General features: G+C 42.2%; 1 protein-coding gene across 50 annotated transcripts in view; it reads left to right on the forward strand.

The window, feature by feature from the left end:
* Positions 1-15,208, forward strand: part of EPB41L3 (erythrocyte membrane protein band 4.1 like 3) — a 431,238-nt gene that overhangs the window by 177,938 nt on the left and 238,092 nt on the right. For 43 of the 50 annotated variants that reach the window (XM_077270237.1, XM_077270236.1, XM_077270243.1 and 40 more), the window contains one exon: positions 14,350-14,533. In XM_077270237.1, the coding sequence (XP_077126352.1) occupies positions 14,363-14,533 (171 nt within the window). In that variant the 5' untranslated portion in view covers positions 14,350-14,362. The remainder of the gene's footprint in view (positions 1-14,349; positions 14,534-15,208) is intronic. The other 7 variants (XM_077270288.1, XM_077270260.1, XM_077270286.1 and 4 more) reach the window with 1 other exon arrangement.

Below are 15,208 nucleotides of genomic sequence, written 5' to 3' on the forward strand. Positions count from 1 at the left end.
AAATCCTGATAAAAAAATAACAATCTGTGTGCATGAGATTTCTGATATCTCATAGACTTTGCTGGTACTGTAAAACACCGCTGAAAATTTGCATTAAAAAAATGCATAAAAAAAAGTTGCAAAAACGCCTAGTGTGAACTTAGCCTTCAGCTCTGGTCAATTAGATGGAATCTCATCCACAACGCTGGTACTGTAAAATACTGCAGATTTTCCGTATAGAAATTCTACAAAGGAAATGTGCATCACATCTGACCCATGTCAGCAAGCACTTACAGTGGGTTTCCACATTGTGGCTGAGGTGCGTTTTCTTTCCAGCAGGTTTTCAAAGATTTAGGAAAACACAGGAAAAAAAAAACTCTGTAGTCACAACTTGTGAACCTAGTTCTCGTAGAGCTAAATTGGTCAACTGGAATCATCTAGCAACAAACACTTATTTACAATGTAGCAGACTACACAGGATCACAGAAATGAAAGTGAAGTCCTCTAACCCATTAATGACTGACGGTCATGGATATTTTTCATCCATCTGATACAATACATTGTGTATATGTCAATAAAAATGACAGGTCTTACTTCCCCAATAAAAAAATAAAAATAAAAATGCACTCATAAAGCAGTGTGGAAAGTATAGTTATGGCTCCTGGATTTCATCATTGAGAAATGAAAAACACATTTCTTGGTCATGAAAAGGGTTTTGTGAATATTATGAAGTTTTCCCCACAGCAGGCTAGGTAATAACATATTAAAATAAGCAGAATTTCCCAATTATCCCCACTTCGATTTCAGCACCGCGTTACAGGGGTCCCTAACTGTTCTTCACAGGGTCACATTCGTCTCTTACTAAATCTGGGACTTTTTACTCTATCTTTTTTCAATTTGAGACTGGGTATAAAATGCCAATCTTTATCAATTTCAGAGTATGCTTGTTCAATTACAGATGGAATCTGGCTTCTGCATGTATCGATTCGATATGCCCAACCCTTTTCTTGTGTTCCATTTCTACCATGGTTTTATTTCCAGCTTTGTTCTCTTTGGCATAATTGTACATTAATGGGAACTTGTGGCATTCATTCTTTTGCTTCTTTTGTTGCGTGCTGTGAGATTGTTTTGGCAATTATTTCTCTTATGTTCATTTGCTAGAGCAATGAAATTGTAGCCTGCTGAAGAAATAAGAATGTAGTTTCCCGATAATGTAGCACCCTCCTTGGGAGGGAGCTGGCTTTTGTGCAGAAATATATATTAGCAATATTAGCGAAGTACCAGTTTGATGCATCACCGTAACTTCAGCTTTTAGTGTATTTTAAGTTTGTGTAACCTAATGCTGAAAGCTACGGTACCTCCGAAATCTATTAATTTCCATGCAATAGTTATGAAGCCATTCAATTTGAAAACACTTTCTCAGTGTTCAGGACATTTTAGTGCAGTGTGAACAATTTTAGCACACAACATGCATGCATATTCATGTGCAGAGATAAGTGTCTCATTACCTGTTCCGAATGTACCATTTATTTTAAAGGATCATTACATTGCTAACGGTGTAAGAGCTGAAAAATATAAAATGACTACTGGAACATATGCACAAAATGCAGATATTCTATAAGAGCTTAAAACATCTTTTCAATTTAAGGCAATCTACACCGTCGTACCTAATTTGTTTAATCCTTTTCTTCCTAAATGTAATGTTAAAAGGGTTGTCCCCTTTCAGAAAAAAATTCTTTAAAAAGTCTTGCCACATGAATTAAAATGAAAGCCAAATTAGACACTATTTAAAGACGTGTTTCTGGGTATTTGTCCCTCAGCAGTGCAAAGCAAGAGGTCTCATTCGACTGGATGAGAGGCCTCTGACGGTAGTCTAAAGGTACCTTCACACTAAACGATTTACCAACGATCACGACCAGCGATACGACCTGGCCGTGATCGTTGGTAAGTCATTGTGTGGTCGCTGGGGAGCTGTCACACAGACAGCTCTCCAGCGACCAACGATGCCGAGGTCCCCGGGTTACCAGGGTAAACATCGGGTTACTAAGCGCAGGGCCGCGCTTAGTAACCCGATGTTTACCCTGGTTACCATTGTAAATGTAAAAAAACACAAAAACACTACATACTCACATTCCGGTGTCTGTCACACGTCCCTCGCCGTCTGCTTCCCGCACTGACTGTGAGTGCTGGCCATAAAGCACAGCACAGCGGTGACGTCACCGCTGTGCTCTGCTTTTACTTTACGGCCGGCGCTCACAGTCAGTGCGGGAAGCGGACGGTGGGGGACGTGTGACAGACAGCAGAAGGTGAGTATGTACTGTTTGGTTTTTTTTACTTTTACAATGGTAACCAGGGTAAATATCGGGTTACTAAGCGCGGCCCTGCGCTTAGTAACCCGATATTTACCCTGGTTACCATTGTAAAACATTGCAGGCATCGTTGCTTTTGCTGTCAAACACAACGATACACGCCGATCTGACGACCAAATAAAGTTCTGAACTTTCAGCAACGACCAGCGATATCACAGCAGGATCCAGATCGCTGCTGCGTGTCAAACACAACAATATTGCTAGCCAGGACGCTGCAACATCACGGATCGCTATCGTTATCGTTGCAAAGTCGTTTAGTGTGAAGGTACCTTAAGGCATAGTGCCTTTCTTTGCGGAGAGTGACAAGCTGGCTGTAACAACTCTGCTGGCATCACGGCATGGCCTCGCATCTCTCACACTATCTTACCCACTGCTCCAGGTCATGTTGTGGTTTCTGTTTCTTGCCAGCACCATGTTCTATGTCTCTGCTCTCCTGCATGTTTCATGGCTGTGTGTGTATAGGGGGCCGGCGCCTGAACTCTCTGGTTCTTATAGGAATCAGGTGCATCTGTCCAATCTGTTCCTGACCAATTACCAAGAGGCCTCCAGTATATAGTGCAGCTCCACCCAGTGTTCTGGGCCTGTGCAATGTGTTAGCTCAGTTAGTGTCTTGCTTCTGAGTTTGCCTGGCCTTTCTCTGAGTTACTCCCTCTCTGGAGGATTCTCTGTGTTATTTCCTTGGTCTTGTTGTCCGCCCACCAGGAGGCAGTATATCCTGGTCCCAGTGTCTTTGTCCTTGTGTCTTGTTCCATTGCCTTGTCTGTACTTAGTCTTACCTCGGTCTCCTAGTCTTTGGCTTCCTTCCCTGTTGTCTTTCCTTGTATTCTCAGTCTGCTTACACTCCGCTCTCTTGCAGCTCTGCCTGCTCTGAACCTTTGTGACTTTACCTCTGCTCCTCACTTCTGCGTTTCTGCTCCTTTCTACTCTGCTTATCTTCTGCTGTTGCAGTTATCCCTTGCTGCAGCTTCTCTCCACATTCCTTGTGGCTCTGCTCAGCTTTGCTGCAGAGACCTCTCCTGCAGCTCCTCTCAGCTCCTTGCGGTTCTACCTGGCTCAGCTCCTTGCGGTTCTACCTGGCTCCGCTCCTTGCGGTTCTACCTGGCTCCGCTCCTTGCGGTTCTACCTGGCTCCGCTCCTTGCGGTTCTACCTGGCTCAGCTCCTTGCGGTTCTACCTGGCTCAGCTCCTTGCGGTTCTACCTGGCTCCGCTCCTTGCGGTTCTACCTGGCTCCGCTCCTTGCGGTTCTACCTGGCTCCGCTCCTTGCGGTTCTACCTGGCTCCGCTCCTTGCGGTTCTACCTGGCTCCGCTCCTTGCGGTTCTACCTGGCTCCGCTCCTAGCGGTTCTACCTCCTCTGCACTTGGCTCCGCCGCCAGCCCTTGGCTCCGCCTCCTGCCTGTCTGCACTTGGCTCCGCCTCCAGCTATTGGCTCCGCCTCCTGCTGTTTTGCACTTGGCTCCGCCTCCTGCTCTTGGCTCCGCCTCCTGCATTTCTGTTCTTGGCTCTAGCTTCTGTGCTTTCGCTCTGCATCCGCTCTTGCGGTCTTTATCTACTTATTCCTAGGTCCTCGTGTCTGAACAGGTTCTTACCCGTTCTACATACCTGCCTGCTGACCGGTCCCTACCGGTTCTTCCAGTGTACCAGTCTTGTCCACCAGTCCTGCCAGAGAGCCAGCCGTGCCCGCCTGCCTACCAGAGAGCCAGCCGTGTCCGCCTGCCTGACAGTGTTCCTGTTGTACCCGTCTGCCTGCCTATGTGCCAGCTGTGCCCGCTTGCTTGTCTATGTTCCGTTCCCCGGTGGGATCAGCAGCCACAACCAGACTCCACCCTGGAGTGGTACCTGGTAGCTTCCTATTGCACAAGTCTGACCTCACCATCAGAGGCTCCAGCGAACACCTAGGAAGCTACTTAGTTACGCCCCTTCCAGGGAGGTTTGGTCTGTGGCACAGTGGGGCCACACACTCCCCCGCGAGCTCACGCCCACCAGTCAGGGCGTGAGCGTGACACTGGCATTATGTAAAACTAAGCACACTTCAATCGGTTCCTCCCTCCCTAAAAAGGTCTCATTGATTGAGAGTAGTGAATGATGGGCTCAATGTTTTCAGTGTTCTAGAATGTCTGATGATTACTGACACCGATGACCGAAATTCTGTTCTATATAGTTACATCAGACAAGTGATGCGGAAGGAAAGCTGTTTACTCTTCCACCTTTTGTACTTCACAATGGGGTTGAAGCAGGCTTTTGAGATTTAATTTGTTTTGTAGATGTCACATCCCAGAGTACTGACTAATGGGTTTTCCCAGGCTAGAGCTGAGAAGAGTGCTTATCTCTGCAGTATTTCATTCTTATACCAGTTGCAAGCTCCATTTCTGCTGCAAAGCACACAGCAGAGTGGATTAATACCACTGAATGTTGATGTGACAGTTTTGCTGGAAAAATCTACCTGTTTCAAATGGTAAAACCCTTTTGCAAACAACAATCAGATCAGATGGTTAACACTTTTTTTATTATAAGCTTTATGTTCTTTACAGTAAGTGTGTTCTAGATCTTAGGAGAATACATTGCACATGACAAACGTTGGTCCTAGTGTAATACAGTTTTCTAATGAAGAAATTGATTTGTGGCTGTGAAACTATATACAGTAGTAAAAAAAAAACTTTGTATAGTACAAAAAGTAGTTTTACAAATTACAATAGTAATAAACCGATCCCATGACGTTATCTATTCAATAGTAGATGGAGTATTCCCTGAGGAGAGAAATTGAAGGATCCGAAGGTGAGATAAGGTTACTTATTGAGGGATCAACATACAACGTGTTTTGGCTCAAATATACAAGCCTTCATTAGGTACCAACACACATTGTATACTTATCCTTCAATAAAGTGACCATATCTCATCTTCGGAACCGTCATTTCTCTCCTTATCGCCACAAGTGAATAGTCCATTATCTACTTCGAAATTTCAGCAGCTTATAGCCCAGCTCCCATTTTTTCCAAAGCACTGAACTGGACTATAAGCTGGGATATGTGCAAAGTGTAAGACCACGTTCACACTGTGGCCATTTCATAGACACAACACAAGAAAAAAAAACCCACAGAAAAGAGCAAGTGAATCAGTAAACGGTAGTAACTAACATATGATACTTGGTTAACGCTGTTTTGATCAAGAATGCATAAAAGTCATCCCGCCAATGACAAGGTGTACCCATAGGGACAGTTTTAACCTGTCTCTGGTAGTAAAACAATTCCATGTGTCCAACAATATTAATGAGAATAAGGGCAGAGCAGGACAGGGCCAGACCGAGACACCCATCCATGGGAAGCTATGCAGATACTTACAGTAGCTCAGATAGGGGAGCCAACACATTCTGGTTGAACAAAATACAAGAGATAATAGCAAAACCAAGCAACTGAGCTGGACTACAAGCTGTTTTATGTGCAAAGTGTAATGGCACATTCACGCTGTGGCCATTTCATCCATACTGGAGGTTGGTGTTAGACGTTTCCGTCTGTCGGATTATGATGGCTTGAAGCTCCTCGTTCTTTCTGCTGCCTTCACTTCAGTTGTGTCTGTTCCCTGCTCTACAGCACAAGATGCGCGGCATTCCTCGTTGCCGTTTTTTCTAACTGTTGTACACTACATTTTGACAACGCCCATTCTCCTGCAGCATTGTACTTTCGGACATCTCCAACTTGTCTATCTATGATGTTATCTATGTAATTGAAAATCATATATAATGTACATCAAGGAAATATAGCAAAGGCGTTATCACTTTCACTGTGGTTTAAAAGGGTTGTCTAATATTGGATAGCCCATTATTAATAGCTCCTCTCTGTAGTATAATATAAAACCATGATTGTTTACCTCCTGGATCAGCGCTGTTCCTTGAATCTTGATACTGTATCCCCCGCCAGTTATGTGACTTTTGTAAGGCCGTTGATCGATTGTAGCCTTGACTATTTTGTCAGCACATTACTCGCAAGGAACGGCGCCTGTCTGAGAGGCATGTATACAGTGTTTTTATTTATTCTGCAGATTTCAGCTATTGATAAGGGGTTCTCCAGGTAGTGGACAGCCCCTTTTAAACATTACGAATTGCTTGTGCAGTACATGTATGGTATACAGTGACTACATCAATCGTCACTCTGGCCAAAAGTACAAAACTGGGAGAATTTACCATAGCAGTTATTGTGAAAATGGTAACTTTTTTTTGCATATTTTGAGAAAAACATTTACTTTTTATAGTTTTACTTTTCACTCAAGCGTGATTAGAAAAGTAGGTTTTGTTTACTTTCTGCAAACCTACAGGTGTTCTATAATTTATCACAGTATATGGCCAATATTAGAGAACATTTTTTTTCCAGACAGCCTAAAAAGCTGAGAATTTATTAAGACGTTCTCTAAATAAATTTGGCACATGCTACTCTAGCACCTCTCGGTTAAAGACTGTGTTATGCAAGCGGTTGTGGAACTCCTGTGTCACGATCTGGAGGGACGTAACTAACAGGTCAACTGGTTCTTCACTAGAGCCCCCGATTGTATGGTTTGACCTGACCCCAGAGCTGCAGCAGCCAACCCCAAAGGGTCAGGGAAGCAGGACCGGCCAGGAACTGTCTAACAGGAGGACGTGCGGCTGGTTGACAGTACTGGCTCTGTAAAGGACTGTTCGGCTGATATGCAGAACAGGAACTGGATCAGGAACAGACAGGATAGGTTCAGGAACACAGGGCAGACTCATATATAGGAACAAAGGTGCTGGTTCAGACTGAACATGTGAGGGTAGCGATTCAACTAGATGCATCTGGCTCAAGGCTTGGTAGAGGCATGACCGGCTCAGAAACAGGTTACTGCGTGATGGACAGGACAGGATCAGATTCAGGTAGCACATGTACAAGGACCTTACAAATGGACAGCAGAATAGCACACTGATACTAATGTTGCTAAGGTACCTCCCAATAGGACAGTGCCTTAATTCAGACGTCTCCTAGGTATTGGCTGGGGACGTTTCAGAAGCAGGGAGCACACACGTCCTAAGCACACTCTGAGGATGCTTCCATGCAGTGCGCAGGTCCTGGAAGGAAACAGACCCTATGGGGACCAGAGCAGCGTGGGAGCATTGGTGAATATGCTAGTGTCCCTGCTGAGAGTAGGAAGGGGACTTGTGCGGCGTGTCCTAGCCTAGAGTATGAAACACCAGTTTAAATAAATTCCTTCCATCGTTTCTACTCTGTATAGAGTGGAGTTAGCATGTTTTATCTGACTTGCACACATTTTTAGTGACTTAAAATCAACCAAGTTGCAAATATGTAGAAATTCAGGCTAGGCAATAAGCTGCATCCTGGTCACAATTTAGTAAACTGATATGTCTGGCGTCTGGCAGAGTTGGCTCTAAATTATGGTACAAATTGTTAATATGTCACAGAGCAGATTGCGCAAATACAATACATTGGTAAGATCCGATTGATCTATGCATATTTCCATTGTATTTGTAGTCTGCTGGTTGCATCTCTCGGGGTGTTGTAGGAACACGTTTTTGTCACATGCTCGGGTGCTTATTAGAACATTGAATGAGCGGCGCTCAAACTGATTTGTCAGTTTTCACTAGTGCAGTACTGGGACTATGTTGTTGTTCTGCGTTCAGTGTTGAAGAATGTCCAATTTGTCAAACATAAATTCTACTAAATTTCAAGGGGAGTTGTACTGTGTATTATATGTTGCTATGTATTTACTATTTTGAAATCACCTTTATGGTGGTGAATAATGGCAAATTTTGTGCACACTGTGGGTCCGAATCACAAAAAAGCTTTTGTGCAACAGGGAGTTGCGCAAAGTTTTTGCGACTTTTGTTTTTTGACCTCAGTTTGAAAAAACTGACAAGTAAACCATCCAAGAGTTGTTGTGAAGGTAGATATGTGTTTTAAGATGCACCAAATTTACTATACAACAAATTTATCACCTGGATAAATGTGGCATACTTTTATACTAGTCTAAGGTGCCCCATACAGAATGGATAATGGTCTGCTCCTCCCTCCTCTGTTGCTCCTGCAGCGCTCCTCACTCTGATTCCGCTATTTTCCTCCTATCCTACCACTAATCCTACCACTAACCAGAGAGGCAGGCGTGGTCACATGTGATAAAGTCTCGCGGGAGCGTGATGTGTCTAAAAAATGTTTTTTTTCTTGAAAAGTTAGCAATAAAGGTGACATTGTGCAGTGTTGTAGGAGTTTCATGAAATATATTTTACTCTTATGTTATTATTATTGTTGTTAATAGCGAATATTAGACTTTTTTTTACTTTGTGATTTTGAGTTTTTAAAATAATTTTAAGGTTTTTGTGTATGATGATCTTTAAACATCCAGTTTCTGATAAGGCTTGTAGAAATCATTTCAGCTCCTTGTAAACCTCTTACCGTAATTCATACAGGTTTGTGTAAAGCGATGAAAGCTAAAGTCGGCTTCTGTTGAGGGCAATGTGTCTTGAAAAAGCCACATAGTGGAAAAAGGAATGTGTTAAAATATGACACAGAGAAACTGATGTGCGAGACAGCCTGTATTTTCCTATTTACACCTGACAGCATTTCCCAAGAAAAGCTCACAATTTGCATATCAGACTGGAAGATTGAAGCATACCGTAATATGTTCAAGAAAAAGTATAAAGGAATACATTTCTGTTTTATAGGAGTTGTGTATATTCAACATGTTTTATAACAGTGAGATGATCTCGTACATTTTAATTCTTTTCAAACCAAACCACATCTTTGAGAAGAATACCACCAATTTGGATGAGATTTGACTTTGTTGGATTTTTCAGTTTTCCTGTCGTCTGTGTATACTATACTGGCCTCTTCTGTGTGAGGACCAACTCCTAGAAGACTATTGTTCACTATAATTTTGGGTGGTGGTTTTAGAGAGTTTTTATCTACATATTTAATCACCTGGTGACATGTACTCTCGATAAACACTCGGTGTATGCAATTAAACAATATTGGATTGGAATATTGGAGTATTGGATCCTACAGCCATTTTAGAATACAGATCACTCCGTAATAAGCATGCCAAGAGCATCATAATAATACAATAGGGCTTAGTCACTGGTCACTTAGTCATTTATTTAGGACACTATGAGCCCCAATTGACTTCTGAACACTGTCTTGCAATTGGTCCGCTGGCCTGCGCCATCTGTTGCTCATCAGAACCTACTCTAACTACATTAATAACTGAGAGAGAGGCTGAGAATCTGCTGGCGGTGAGCGCACACCCAGGAATTACATCATTGCAACTTTTGAGTGCAGTTCTTGACAGCGGAGGCAGACGGAGCAAGGTAAGGAGAGTATGTTACATTAAAGGGAACCTGTCACCCCCAAAATCGAAGATGAGCTAAGTCCACCAGCATCAGGGGCTTATCTACAGCATTCCGTAATTCTGAAACGAACCGGGACCGCCCCTCTTTTTCTCATCTTTCAGGTTACATCAGGGGCTTATCTATAGCATTACAGAATGCTGTAGATAAGCCCCTGATGCTGGTGGGCTTAGCTCATCTTCGATTTGGGGGGTAACAGGTTCCCTTTAACTAAATCACATAAATGAAAAGACTATCTTTTTACCTGCTTGTTTAAAAGCATAAACAAATCATTGCAAAAAGTGTGCCGGGCCAATAGTTGCATTCAAATGTGTATAAAATTTCTTAGTAGTTGAAGAAGATAATTTTAGATTGCCAAAAAATGTAATAAATGTATAAATTGTTCTATACCAGGCACATGGTAGGGATCTTAGCTGTAGTGTCCCTAGTGTCATACAGAATGTGTATTATAGTGCCTAGTCAAGCATTTTCTGAAAGTTTTTTGGTGTAAAAGTTGGAAATTTTTGAATAATATGTACCGTAGTTGTGCAAAAATGTAGCAACTTTTGGCATTATTATGCCAACCTCACCAATTTTTTTGGCAGTTGGCAAATCTTAGACAAATGGATCATTATTAACGATTACAATTAATTTCTATTTGTATACAGTTGAGTGCCCTTCACTAAGCATCCTAAACTTTTGACATTGGTATTTCTGTCTGAAAATAGTTGTTTGTATTGTGCTCTACATATAATGTTAATAAGGTTTTGGTCAATGTTTAACTATAAAAAGATAAGCTCTGTGTCTGTCCAGAGGAGTGTAAATGCACATCTGTGAAAGGGGTATTTCTTTTTTCTGAAGTCTTAGGCTACTTTCACACTAGCGTCGTACGACGCACGACGAATTGCGTCGTTGCGACGTACCGACACAAGCAGTGAAAGCGCCGCACAACGGGGGCAGCGGATACTGTTTTTCAACGCATCTGCTGCCCCATTGTGAGGTGCGGGGAGGAGGGGGCGGAGTTCCGGCCACGCATACGCGGTCAGAAATGGCGGACACGACGCACCAAAAAACGTTACATGCAACGTTTTTTGGTAGCGACGGTCCGACGCAACCGTCGCATGACGGTTGCGACGTGTGTCAATGCGTCGCTAATGCAAGTCTATGGAAAAAAACGCATCCTGCAAGCACTTTTGCAGGATGCGTTTTTTCTACAAAACGACGCATAGCGACGTGCAGTGCACGACGCTAGTGTGAAAGTAGCCTAAGTAGGAGCAGCAGAGGCTTCCCCAGTACTAAACTAAATATACGGTATTTGTGCAGTTATGCTAGTTTTATCTTAGAATCTGAAAACAATGTTTAGAACACATTTCTAGAAAAGGCTTCTGGCGAGATTGAGCAGCACAAGTTCTTAAGAGAAAAGTTAAAATCTTCAACATTGATTGCCCGATTAAAAGCCTTTTTTTTCGAGGATGCTTTGTGTTTCCAATCAGTTGCAGCTAGTCTTTTCTGCCATATCATCTTTTTTTATTTTTATTTCTAATATTCCTAAATTTTAAATTTGTATAAAGCCGATTTTTTTTTCTAGAAAATTGCTTTTTTTTCCCCTAATAATCATAGTGTTAAAGTTTTCTGCGTTCTCACCTAAAATATTTTGAGTTTTAAACATTTCATATAGAGTAATCCAAACTTATTCAGCATTGCTATGTGGAAATGTGTTACTTTTTTAATAGTATTTTGTACTTTTTGCAGTCTAAAACAACTTTCCAGAATGTGTTTGGAGCGCCCCTGCCAGGGGCTAGGGGTACTCGGTACCGGGTCCGGGCGACATTAAAGGGGTGGTCACGGTGTCAGTGCCTGGTCCGTGTCCATGGGCGTCCAAATTAAAAGGAGGGTCTTTAAAGGGGTTATTAGAAATGGGAATGATCGTAACACCACCTGTGGTATTCGGTCAGGGATGACCGACGCTGCTTAAAAGGGTCCTCTGGGGAGTGATGGCACTGCAGCAAGGATGGTATGGCTTCCCACAGGTGAAGCTGGGTCCCAGGGCCCCCAGGGTATTTGGCAAAGATGGTGTGGTTCCAGAAATAATCAAAGGACACAGGATTGCAGTCTCTTTACCTGTTTACTGGTGATTCATGGCCACAGTCCTGGGTACCGGTAACAGGTGTTGGAGAGGTTCGGTTGGCCTGGAAGAGATTATGGATCCCCTTCTCCAGGTGAGGTTATAATCCTTCCTTCTAGCACTGTAAGGCGTGTCCCTTGCCTTAGGACTCACACATGGTTCTCTCTGTCCCTGTCCTAAGACAGTACCCGCATGGTAGGCAATGCGAGCCTTTTTACAGGTGTTTAGATCAGATGACTCCAGGCTCTGTATGTTGCTGTACCTTTGGGTGTGGGTGCGGACAGCCGACCTAGAATCTTCTGCTCTCTTCTTCTGCTATGGGACATACAGTTCTACACAGCCTCGGGCTCCCGGTGACCGGTTCCTGCGCTCCAGCAAGGAAGGAGCTCAGTCGCAGCTCTCTTCCCGCTCCTTAATTCTCCTGTGCTTCTCTCCTCTGGCACGTTCTACAGATGCAACCAGTCTGCTTCTCCTTTCGGGCCTGGAGCTGCAGCACCAAACCGCTGCATGGCCCCAGCTCCTTTCTCTCACTGTCTGCTCCAGACTTCAACTCACTGTCTGTCTGACACCAACTTCAGACAGAACTAACTCTCCTCCTCCAAGCCGGAATATATGTATCTAGGGAAGCTCTCCTGAAACCGGGTTCAGAGCGCCCCCTTCTGGCCTGGAGTCAGAACATGTTGCATATATTGAGCTACCTGTTAAAGGGATCCTCCTCGCTTCCAGGCATGGCATCACCCTCCTCGAAAGGAAGGCAACACCACTGTAACAACTGGCTTCCTGGGATGTTACATGTTTGTCAGACACCTGACTATTTGTGACCTTACCTGGCCATACACACAGATAAAAGTATTCCAAAATGCCTTATTTTTACCATTCATTATACGGACTCATGTTTTAAAATCCTATGCGAATGATCATTTGTAGTGATGAGCGAATATACTCGTTACTCGAGATTTCCCGAGCACGCTCGGGGGTCCTCCGAGTATTTTTTAGTGCTCAGAGATTTAGTTTTCATCGCCGCAGCTGAATGATTTACATCTGTTAGGCAGCCTAAGTACATGTGGGGGTTGCCTGGTTGCTAGGGAATCCTCACATGTAATCAAGCTGGCTAACAGATGTAAATTATTCAGCTGAGGTGAGGAAAACTAAATCTCCGAGTACTTACAAATACTCGGAGGACACCCGAGCGTGCTCGAGAAATCTCGAGTAACGAGTATATTCGCTCATCACTAATCATTTGTGATGGCTAATGGTAGACGTCTGTGTGATTAAAATTTGATCTGCCTTGTTGGAATATTATGGCCACTAGATGTGTATGGCAGGATCAGCTGTTTATATCTGGTTATTCTCCTGTATGAATGCAGTGAATTATTTACTGCACATTCAGTAGGTCAAGATCCAAAAAGTGATGTTTGTTAATTTCCACAGGTATAGGTAGCGCATTCCAATAGAAGTAATTGCTTCTTGAGTGCAACAAGGGATTGCATCTTGTTCAAAATGTCGCTATAGAAATAATATGAAATACAATAATATAAAATACAATTAAAATACATACAGTACCAACTAAAAGTGAAACAAAATAAGTGGTTGGTACTTATTCTAATTGTATTTCATATTATTCCTATAGCGACATAAGATTAATCAAATCAAAACGTCAATCCCTTATTGCAATCAAGAAGCTGTATCTTCTATTTGAATGTACTATCTACACCTATGGAAATAACTAAACCTCAGTTTTGCTCAACGTACTCTGTATGTGATGAATAATTGTTTGGATGTTTGGTGGGGATCCGCTCACTTTTCACTAGCACCTTGAAGATTCTCCTTCCATGTGCACCCCGAATATTCTCTGTTCTCCAGTTTGTGCAAGCACTGGCACTCTTGCGCTTTTTTTTTTTATTATTATTATTATTCTACTTCCTAATCTGGTTTAACCTGGCATGTTGCTAGTAGAGTCATTTATACAAATCATCCCATTCCAAAGAATGATTGTTTATATTCCGGGTAAGATCTTAAATGAAGGGTCAGCTTTAAAGAATATTAATAGATATTTGACCCAAAACTACCGTACTCAGACTTTTGGGGTTTGCAATACATTTACTTGTTAAAAATCTGATTGCTTCACTTTTTTGTTATGTTCTAGGCTTTTAGCGCTAAAATCAATACTGTGTTCCATCAAAACATATCATACGCATCATTGCTTCTATTTAAATGTTGGAACTGAAGGTAACCCTGGTTGAGTTATGAAGTTCATACAGATCAAGGGACATTTTTTGTAATCAAATTGATTTATTTTATCCTTTTTATCAGAAAACATAATAACGTAAAAGAAGTGTAGCATTTTTATATTCAATAATTTAGTCATTTTTACTGAGTAAGACATCTTGTTATAAAATATTTAAGATCAAGTGTTCTAAAAGCCTTTTCTGTTTTGGCCCTGTTTATTTATTGTTCCTTGTGATTGTTGCGTGAGCTGAATGTGCCCCATTCTTATTTATTGCAGTGTATTTAGTTTAATTTCTACTTTTTTCCCAGAAAATAAAACAACATGACTTTAGAAACGGGTTCCGATTCTTCTGAAACTAAACACGACCAAGAGAAAGACCAGAAAGCAACTGGTGGAACACAACCAGGGCAGCAGCCCGGAGACGATCATCAGAACGCACTAGAACATTTTCCAGAAGCAGCTGCACATAGTACGCCATTGAAAAGTGGAAAGGCAAGTGTCATTTATATTCCCATGTTATCATTCTACAACAATTACCAACACCATTCAACTAGCTTTCATTTATGACAAGTGTGCTTACTTGGAGTACAAAATCAATATTCGTTAATGATTTCCAATTCACCTTTGGGCTCGGAATGATTGAAGAGACTTTTGAGGTCTTGGATATCAACTTAAAAATCCTAACGTAATATTAGCCATATTATACAAATGTGAAAGAGGCTAGAAATTCAAGGTAAACACATTTGCTTTTATAATTTCCTATTTTTCCTGAAGGAAAAACTCTACATTTTGGTTCTCTGTGTCTTAAACATTGATGGCCTATTATTGAAATATGCCATGAATATTTGATGGTGGCAGGAGGGCTGACATCCACGTCACCTGCTTAATCTCTGCACTTTAACCCCTTTACCCCCCCCCCCTTCCCCCCCAAGGTGGTTTGCACATTAATGACCCGGCCAATTTTTACAATTCTGACCGCTATCACGTTATGAGGTAATAACTCTGGAACGCTTCAACTAATCCCACTGAATCTGAGATTGTTTTTGTGACACGATAGTGCTGCAATTTCTTCGATGTAACTTGCATTTATTTTCTGGAAAAAATGAAAATTTGGAAAATTTTGCAACTTTCAAACTTTGAACTCTTATGCCCTTAAATTAGAGAGAT

This window comes from Ranitomeya variabilis, chromosome 6, assembly GCF_051348905.1.
Source record: "Ranitomeya variabilis isolate aRanVar5 chromosome 6, aRanVar5.hap1, whole genome shotgun sequence".
Taxonomy (NCBI): domain Eukaryota; kingdom Metazoa; phylum Chordata; class Amphibia; order Anura; family Dendrobatidae; genus Ranitomeya; species Ranitomeya variabilis.